General features: G+C 45.9%; 2 protein-coding genes across 2 annotated transcripts; one reads left to right on the top strand and one right to left on the bottom strand.

Moving 5' to 3' along the window:
- Positions 1 to 6,748: 6,748 nt before the first annotated feature.
- Positions 6,749 to 7,883, bottom strand: LOC123074381 (signaling peptide TAXIMIN 2). The gene is made up of 2 exons (XM_044497245.1): positions 7,118 to 7,883; positions 6,749 to 6,989 (listed from the first exon to the last, which is right to left on the bottom strand). Exons 1-2 carry the CDS (start codon positions 7,243 to 7,245, stop codon positions 6,866 to 6,868), a joined length of 252 nt encoding a protein of 83 aa, XP_044353180.1. The 5' UTR covers positions 7,246 to 7,883; the 3' UTR covers positions 6,749 to 6,865.
- Positions 7,748 to 8,750, top strand: LOC123074380 (ERI1 exoribonuclease 2-like). Its single transcript, XM_044497244.1, has one exon. It carries the CDS (start codon positions 7,765 to 7,767, stop codon positions 8,704 to 8,706), a length of 942 nt encoding a protein of 313 aa, XP_044353179.1. The 5' UTR covers positions 7,748 to 7,764; the 3' UTR covers positions 8,707 to 8,750.
- The last annotated feature ends 729 nt before the right edge of the window (positions 8,751 to 9,479 follow it).

Here is a 9,479-nt window from a genome sequence, read left to right as displayed (position 1 = left end):
GTCCGCGGTCGTACCGCTCGCGCAAGCGGTAGTACCGCTGCCTCCAGCCCAGACACTAGCGCATGCGGAGGTAGGGGCAGAAGTAATTTTTTACTTTCGCCCCCACGCGGTAGTACCGCTCACAGCCGTGCCGGATTTTTGCACAACCCTAAACTCTGCGGAAGTAGCTACGGAAGTAATTTATTAATTCCGTGCTTTTTCCAGTGCTAATAGAGCCCTACCTTGAGGTAGTACCGCAAGGGCGCGCGGTAGTACCGCTCATTGCCATGTGCAACAGGGCCTCGCCTGGTCACTACTGTGCAAGCTGTAGTACCGCACCAGCCAGCAGTCGTACTATGACCCGTTGTGGTAGTACCACGACTGTGTGCAGTAGTACCGCACCGTGCGGGCTGAGTGAGGGGGGTAACGGTTGGATATTTTTCCCCACTATATAAAGGGGGTCTTCTTCCTCAAGAAGACCACCTCTTCCCTCCCCAAGCTCCATTGTTGCTCAAACCTCCATTTTCGCCCGATCTCTCTCCCTAGGCAATCAAACTTGTTGATTTCCTAGGGATTGGTTGAGAAGGCCCTGATCTACACTTCCATCAAGAGAATTTTGATTCCCCCCACTAATCCCTTGCGGATCTTGTTACTCTTGGGTGTTTGAGCACCCTAGACGGTTGAGGTCACCGCAGAGCCATATTCCATTGTGGTGAAGCTTTGTGGTGTCGTTGGGAGCCTCCAATTAAGTTATGGAGATAGCCCAAACCTTGTTTGTAAAGGTTCGGTCGCCGCCTCCAAGGGCACCAATAGCGGAATCACGGCATCTCGCATTGTGTGAGGGCGTGAGGAGAATACAGTGGCCCTAGTGGCTTCTTGCAGAGCATTGTGTCTCCACACCGCTCCAACAGAGACGTACTTCTTCTCAAAGTTAAGGAACTTCGGTAACACATCCTCGTCTCCACCGGCTCCACTCTTGGTTATCTCTTACCTTTACTTGTGCAAGTTTATATTTGTGTTGTATCCCTTGCTTGCTGGTGTGCTTGTTGTTGTTGCATCTTATAGGTTGCTCACCTAGTTGCATATCTGGACAACATTTTTTATGTTAAGTTTAATTTGGTAAAGAAAAGCTAAAAATTGTTAGTTGCCTATTCACCCCCCTCTAGTCAACCATATCGATCCTTTCACTGTGGCTAGAAATTTAGTTAAACACAAAAAAATGACTTCTTTTTAGCTTGTGCTTGTTTCCCACAGTAAGCCATCCATAAGCCAGAAAAGAACTGACCCAGGATCTGTAATCCTACCGTAGTATGTTATATAAGCCAGGGATCGGGCTTGTCGATGAATCATCAACAATATACAGACTCCAATGGAAATATACACGAGCATGGGTAGGGTATTACCTTGATCGTGAGGGCCCAAACCTGCATAATAACTCGCCTTCTCTTACCATCCAGCCTATTCGCCTCCCCGGGATACTGTATCAAGGTATCTGCTAGAATCGTATTCAAGAGTAGGGTAAAATCTTTTGCGTATGAATCATCTTTCCAAAAAAACATGGTAGACTGTGGGCATGTGGGAGAGTTAGACGACGATAACTAAGGGGCGAAAGACAAAACATTACCTTCTTGGTGGAGGTGGGGGAGTGAACATCTATTTTTCCTAATTTAAGTCCCTCTAAACATATATTGTTTTCATGAAATTCCCCATGAGTCGAGGCGGCGACCACTCCTAACAAGCACTTAGGCCTTGTGCAATTCAAGGTGCTTAGATGGTGCTTAAAGAAATAAATTAGTTTTTTCTTAAGCACCGATATTTATTTGTAGAGCGTAGAAGCTTAATTAGGCATCCCTCCTATAGAGATAAGCACTGGTGCTTAACAAAAACTCGGTTTATTTTACTAATTATCTTTCTAAACACCTTGCATTGTACAAGATCTCAACTACACTAGTGATGATAGGGTATTGTAGATATGCCTATTTTTGTGCATGGCGTCCTAGTTGAAGCATGATTTCAGGCATCTTGAGATAGTTATTGGTAGATTTTGGCACGTATAATTTTTTCTTTTTTCCCCTAGGTCTATTATAAAAATTCACCTGAAATACAAAGCATCTCAAATATAATAAAATTTACATTAAGGTCTAGATCCCCGAACAACCACTACCACTGCTAGATCGCACCGTTGGCGCCGCTCCTCTGCTGGAGCCGGCTTGACCTTATTGATGACAGTCGAGAAGCCTTTATGCACGTGCCTATAAGAACTAGCATCCTAAAGCCGCAATCATCGCAATTGAACCCTTGAATCGATCTAAAGCGCCTACCGCAAATCTCATCGCCGTGAACGCATGGTGAGAAACACTAACCTCGCTGCCCAAAGGATATGGCGGGAATCTACACTCAAACTATGTCGACTTCACCCCGACAGACAAACACGAGGAGGATAGCACCTGGAAGATCAACTCATGGATGTCGCACCGCCCCTACGAGAGGGAAAAAACTAACCTACACTACTAGCTGAAACAGAGATGCCGAAATTCCCTTCCCGCCACCTGTCGTTGTTGCGACAGACTTGGAAGAGGAGAATCCATAGGCTTGTTAGCATATCTTGAGGGTATAGAGTTCTTAGCCGTCACCACCGTCGTGAGAGGCGTAGGAAAAAATGATCAGAAGATGATGTGACATAGAATAAGTAAGTCGAAAGAGGTTGTATGTAGATGAAGCAACAATCCTTGCACAAGTTCCAAGGTAGAATGACAGAGTAAGTTTTTGTATTTTCACCTCATATTTGACAAACTAGATACACTTTGTTGAAGTAGTTGAATGATAGTTGTTGGTTGTTGACATGGCTAAGGGCTTCTGTGATTGTTTTGAGGATTCTAATCTCTAGGACCCCCCTACACGTAGCTTACTTCTTAATGTACATAACCAATCACTTATTTTAGCTCCTTAAACCTAACGAGCTCAATGAACAACCTGATGAGTTTCACGAGCAACTTGTTAATCTCATTGCTATAGCTCAACATATGTTCTTATCTTATGTGACAACATTTTCGTGATACCTCAACCATTTATTCAATCTTCTGTAAGCCATAGGACATGATAGTCTGTTAATGAGCACTCACAAGCTTAACAAGTTGACATAGATGATCATGTTTTTTAAAGCTTAAGGAGCCGAGCCTTAATGAGCACGAGTTTAAGGAGCCAAAAAACTTGTTAATTCACATACCTACATTGCTTGTTTGATTCATAGAACTACAATCATAGAACTTTTTTCATTATGATTCGTTTGTACTAGTTTTTATAGGATAAGTTCCATCCACTCCATCCTCTTGTAAAGAATCCTACGTTTTCACACGTGCAATCAAACGTCCATGTCAATCCTGTAGGAATGAAAATGGCATGCCACTCCATTCATGTGTTTTTCCTATTCACGCATTCTAGAATTCTTGCCAATCAAATAGGAGCCATAATTTTACCAACAAACTAACAAAAATATATCAGACGTTGCTCTTAGTGAAAGAAAAGAATGGTCTTGTCCAGACTATTTTGTAACAGTGAATATGTTTCCATGTACAGTTTGGCATGTCTGGAATGCATGGTAGAAAAACACAACAATGGAAAAAATACAGGAATTGGATGTTGTGTTCTATAGATTCCTACGAACCTAGAACCACATAAATTGTACACTATATTTGCTAGGATGTTCCACATGAATTTCGTACGAAATGTTTTCGTGGGGAGAGACAGAAGACAAGGTAAATTGAAAACCTGAAGTTTAAAAAAATGTTAGAATCCTAAAAAATATGGAGTAAAGGATCCTATAGGAAATTTCAGAACCAAACATACAATCCAAAGGGCACCACTGAAAAGTTTCATATACGATTCTATTCATATTAAATTCATGTGAAATATCGTTGTTCCAAAAGGGCCTTACTCATCGGAAATCCAATTTGGCTCCCGGGAGCATGCGCTCCTGTGTGCAAAAAATGATTTTTAAAATGTAAAAAAAGTCCAATAAAATTTTCATGTATTTATAATCACATTCAAATGCTACTTGCAAAGTTTTAGGCAAAAGGTTAAACATTTTGGCCTGTGAAAAAAAAAAACAAATTGAGCACCAAATGTTATCCAAAAATGTCATCCTAAGTTTGTTTCTTTTTCACCGACGAAACACTACTGCTCCATTTCGCATGAAAATTGGTAAGCCTGCTTGTGACAATAACACAAACATCCATTAAAAATCAGAATTAAAAAAACATTTTACCACTTTTTTAAGGTACCGTTCTCCTGGGAGCAAATGCTCCCGGGAGCCAAATAGCCATGCTCCTTTTTCTTCGAGACGAAGACAAAAGCTTTGCCTCAACACATTGATTAAGTGAGGTTTAGAGATATAACAAAGACCGACAAAAAGACGGCCGGGAGCTACTCTCGTGACATTAAAGAACTCAAACGCTTGGCACCCACCAACCCCCAAAGCATTGCCCCGGCCTTGACACCTTCCTACAAAACCTTGCAGTTCTCTCATTCCAAATCTCCCACGATAACAACATGACAAGGGAAGCGATGCCTTTCTTAACATTGGTGTGGACGTTCATCGTGTGCTCCCACCAACGGATTCGAAGTTGTTGATACGTCTTCAATGTATCTATAATTTTTTATTGTTCCATGCTATTATATTATCTGTTTTGCATGTTTTATATGCATTAATATGCTATTTTATATTATTTTTGGGACTAACTTATTAACCCAAAGCCCAGTAGCTAGATGACTTTCTCTCTCTCTCTCTCTCTCTCTCTCTCTCTCTCTCTCTCTCTCTCTTTGATCCTCAATACCATGTTCTCCTCGATGTTCTTGGAGATCTATCCGATGTAATCTTCTTTCGCGGTGTGTTTGTCAAGATCGATGAATTGTGGATTTATGATCAGCTTATCTATGAATATTATTTGAATCTTCTCTGAATTCTTATATGCATGATTTGATATCTTTGTATTTCTCTTCGAATTATCGGTTTGGTTTGGCCAACTAGATTGGTTTTTCTTGCAATGGGAGAGGTGCTTAGTTTTGGGTTCAATCTTGCGGTGTCCTCAGCCAGTGACAAAGTAGGGGTAGCGAGGCACGTATTTGTATTGTTGCCATCAAGGGTAAAAATATGGGGGTTTCATCATATTGCTTGAGTTTATCCCTCTACATCATGTCATCTTGCTTAAGGCATTACTCCATTCTTATGAACTTAATACTCTAAATGCATGCTGGATAGCGGTCGATGTGTGGAATAATAGTAATAGATGCAGGCACGAGTCGGTCTACTTGACACGGACGTGATGCATGTATTCAGAATAATTGCCTTGGATATCGTCATAACTTTGCGCTTTTCTATCAATTGCTCGACAGTAATTTGTCCACCCACCGTATTATTTTCCTTCAAGAGAGAAGCCTGTAGTGAAACCTATGGCCCCCGGGTCTATTTTCCATCATATATTTTCAGATCTATAAACCAAAAATACCAAAAATATCTTGCTGCAATTTATTTATTTTTATTTTGTTTTATGTTTTAGTAATCTCTTATATCTATCCTTTGCAAGTGATCGTGAAGGGATTGACAACCCCCTTTATCGTGTTGGGTGCAGGTGTTTGATTGTTTATGCAGGTGCATAGATTGGGGACTTGCTTTTATCTCCTTCTGGATTGATACATTGGTTCTTAACTGAGGGAAATACTTATCTCAATTTTGCTGGATCACCCTTTCCTCTTCAAGGAAAAAACCAACGCAAGCTCAAGAAGTAGCAGTTGTCCATGCACCGGGGTTAACCTGAATGAACCCCATCCGAGCTTTGATCTCCACATGAATGCGCCGGGTGTATCTGCACTAAAAATGATATGAGTCACAGTCTCCGACTCTCTTTTGCATAACTGGGGTAGCCCTCAATTTGGCCATCCTCTCCTTTGCAACATGTCGGTCATCTAGACCAAGTGCTGGACAATAGGTCATGCGAAAATTTTGTGCTTCCATGGTTCCCGGTTGTTCCAAACAGCCAGCTTCATGTGAGAGGCCGCCAAATCCTCAGCCGGGCCTTCTATGCTGAATAGCTTCCAAGTAATTTCATTAGCACCGCCTTGTCAAGGTGGACCTCCAGAGGCCGACTCAAAACTTGTCAAAGCATCTATAATCGGGATTGGCTAATTTTGATCCCCCAAACATCCGTGGATGTGCCCGGCCAGTGACTGGGCGTGTCCGTTTGAGTCTTCATTTGTGCACGCATGCAATCATGTCCCCTACATCCTTTCAAATTGTCCAGTCAAATGCATATGATTGATGAGCATGAAGATCGAAAGAGAAAAGGTGGTCTGAGGTAGGCTGCATCCTACATGGAGGGCTGCCCGAACATCTCCATATACTCCCCACATATGAGTTGGATATAGGGATTTGTGGACTTGTCAGACATGTCTGGACAAAGTGAGGGTTGTGGTTGGGTGACTTTTTTCCTCCTCACACCCGTCCGGACAGTGACCAGGTTGTTTGATTAGACGTTTGAGAGGTCCGGTTGTAGATGCTAAGACTACAAATGTGTTGCAACCTAAAAGACCGGAGCTCATGTTAACTTTTGCAATCGTTCGTTTCCCCTTTTAACCATCCAGATTCATATCTACAGAACATAGTCATCGATTTTTCAAGGTAGATACATATGAAGTTGTGTCAGGGTCAAGAAAAGCATCGTCCTAAACTGTCTCGAGAAAGAACATGTTCAAGGCAGATACATATGAAGTTGTGAGACGTGGCAAGCAGAAACACGATCATATCATATTTCTGGCCTCTCGTTCAGCAAGCATGCATAAAACTGAAAACAAGATAACAACATTTCCTACTCCAGAAGGACAATTGAGCAGCCTAGCAGGGGATCTGCCTGATGAACCAGCGGATGACCTTGACGGGCATCTGGACGAGGCCCACCGCCAGGTTCGCCGCCGCCGCGCAGCACACGCAGCACGGGCACACGCAGCTCAGCGCCGACCTACCAATTGAAAAAAGTTCAGAGACAGAGCCGAAGCAGAGAAACCAAAGTCTAAGCCAAAGTCGCAAGCACCCAGGCGTTCAGGTTGGCATGCATGAGGGAGCAGCCAGGAAGAGACGCGCGCGCACCCGAGGATCCAGACGACGGCGCCGGCGAGCGAGAGCACTAGCGCGAGGCCGGCGAACGGCAGGCCGATCAGGAGCCCCAGCGGCCGGCACTGCCAGCCGTCGTCGTCGCGACCATCGTCCGCCCCCATCGATCGATCTCCGGCTCCTCCAGCCGGTTGTTCTTCCGCAGCGTCCTACGTGGGTGCGTGTGCGAATTTGAAAGTTTGGAACTATGTCCGAAATCGAAACCAAACGGTTGGTAAATAACGCTGTGGATTGAACTCGAACTGCCAGCACCGAGAGTACGTGCGGGGCGGGGGAACTCCACTCCGGAGAGTGGAGCGGAACCGAACGGGCAGCGTGCGTGGCAGTCCTTTTTTCACCCGCCAACCACAGCCTTTGGTATGTTTTGGTTAACTGTTCTTACCAAAGCGTAGAAGCTCGTCATGAGGTCGGTTGCCACGTCCGCCCGGGATCCGGATGCGCCTGCGCCAACGATTACGAAGATGAATCCGATTTCGCCTCCTACAGTGTTTGCTCCGGTGCCGTGGCTTTAAGAGGCGGAGATCGCCGCCCTGGTTTTCGCTTGCTCACACTGATTCAATCCCGAGTTTTCCCGGTCTGGAGTTTGCGAGGCGATCCGCTCCTGCTCAGAGCACGCAGCTTACATGGCGATGGCGCCGATCATGGCGGCGCGCACAGTGCCGTACGCACAGGGGCAGGGCCATGAGCTGCAGCAAGACTTCGATTTCTTCTTGGTGGTGGACTTCGAGGCGACGTGCCAGAAAGACGCGCGGATCTACCCGCAGGAGATCATCGAGTTCCCCGCCGTCCTCGTCGACGCCGCCACAGGCCGCCTCGAGTCCGCGTTTCGCCGCTACATCCGCCCGAAGCACCACCCCGTGCTCACCCAGTTCTGCAGGGACCTCACGGGTATCCGGCAGGAGGACGTCGACGGCGGCGTGGACCTCGGCCAGGCCCTCCGGCTGCACGACGCTTGGCTGGAGGCGGCGACCACGGGGGTAGGGACCAAGCGATGTGGCGGCCGCTTGGCCGTCGTTACGTGGGGAGACTGGGATTGCCGCACCATGCTCGAGTTTGAGTGCCGCTTCAAGGGCATCGAGAAGCCCTCCTACTTCGATCGCTGGATCAACCTGAGGGCTCCCTTCCAGGCGGCGCTCGGCGGCGGAGGGCGGGTCAACCTGCAGGAGGCGGTCCGGGCGGCGGGACTGGACTGGGAGGGCCGCCTGCACTGCGAGCTGGACGACGCGCGCAACACGGCGCGGCTTCTTGTCGAGCTCATGCTGCGCGGGGTCAAGATGAGCATTACCGGCTCGCTGGCGCTGCCACGGCCGATCCAGCAGCAGCCGCCTCACATAAGCCCTTGCCGTGGCTCCTCAGCACTGGCGCCGCCGCCCATCCAGCAGCAGCAGCAGCCGCCGCCGCCTCACATAAGCACCTGCGGTGGCTCGTCTGTGACGTGCTTCTGCTACTGCGGCCAGCGGGTGGCGACCAGAGGAGGTGTGGTGTCGGTGCCAGGACCGATGCAGGGGAAGTGCTTCTTTGCGTGCGTCAATGGGAGCCGTGTGCTGTTAGTGTGTAGCAACTGAATGAGCCACGACATGAGTCTGAGATTCTATATCGACTAGCATAATACGGCGCGTTGACAACAATGTTTGATGAAACGAACAATGTACCGACTCTTCAAATAGTAATTTTATTTTCTTTATTTTACTATATGCAGCGTTCGCAATTTTTTTTATTATATGCAGAATAGGGCAATCTAGAATCAGACATTATTAGTCGCATGTTCGTTTTCATATAGATCTTCAAAAGTGTTAAATGAACAATGAAGCCACTAGACAAGTGAAAATAAATAATGCAGAAGAGTGATAATTATGAACATCAATATTTCTTAGTTCAACATCAACAAGCATTTATAATTTATCCTTTATTTATTTTGTCCGGACAAGAGCTAGTCGAGCTCATTCATCCGGCCTTGACGGGCGGCATGGTGTTATACCACATACAAAAACATATATTTCATCACCGAGGGGTTCTATTGTGGCAGCATGCCACCAAGACATAACATGTGTCATGTCAGAGGCTCTTCAAGCCTTAGCTCCTTTGTTAGAGGCTCTTCAATTAGTTCAGCACGCTCGCATAGCTTATCAAAAACATCGCCCAACTACCTTAATATCAACCAAAAAATGTAATAATGCATGCCAAAGAAAAATATGCATGGTTCATCATGTTGGGAAACGTTGCATGGAAAACAAAAAAAATTCTACTCACACGCAAGATCTATCCATAGAGATGCATAGCAACGAGAGGGGAGAGTGTGTCTACGTACCCTCGTAGACTGTAAGCGGAAGCATTTGAC

Source organism: Triticum aestivum, chromosome 3D, assembly GCF_018294505.1.
Source record: "Triticum aestivum cultivar Chinese Spring chromosome 3D, IWGSC CS RefSeq v2.1, whole genome shotgun sequence".
In the NCBI taxonomy this organism is placed as follows: domain Eukaryota; kingdom Viridiplantae; phylum Streptophyta; class Magnoliopsida; order Poales; family Poaceae; genus Triticum; species Triticum aestivum.
Note: the sequence above shows the minus strand (reverse complement) of the source record. Positions and strands in the feature narration are given on the sequence as shown.

What these genes read in the sequence shown, in the direction of transcription:
- LOC123074380 (XM_044497244.1), top strand. Translation starts at nt 7,765, where the DNA reads ATGGCGATGGCGCCGATCATGGCGGCGCGCACAGTGCCGTACGCACAG.
- LOC123074381 (XM_044497245.1), bottom strand. Translation starts at nt 7,245, where the DNA reads ATGGGGGCGGACGATGGTCGCGACGACGACGGCTGGCAGTGCCGGCCG. An exon ending in GCCGTCGTCTGGATCCTCGG is followed by an intron (nt 6,990 to 7,117) that starts GTGCGCGCGCGT and finishes TTCAATTGGTAG; the next exon opens with GTCGGCGCTGAGCTGCGTGT.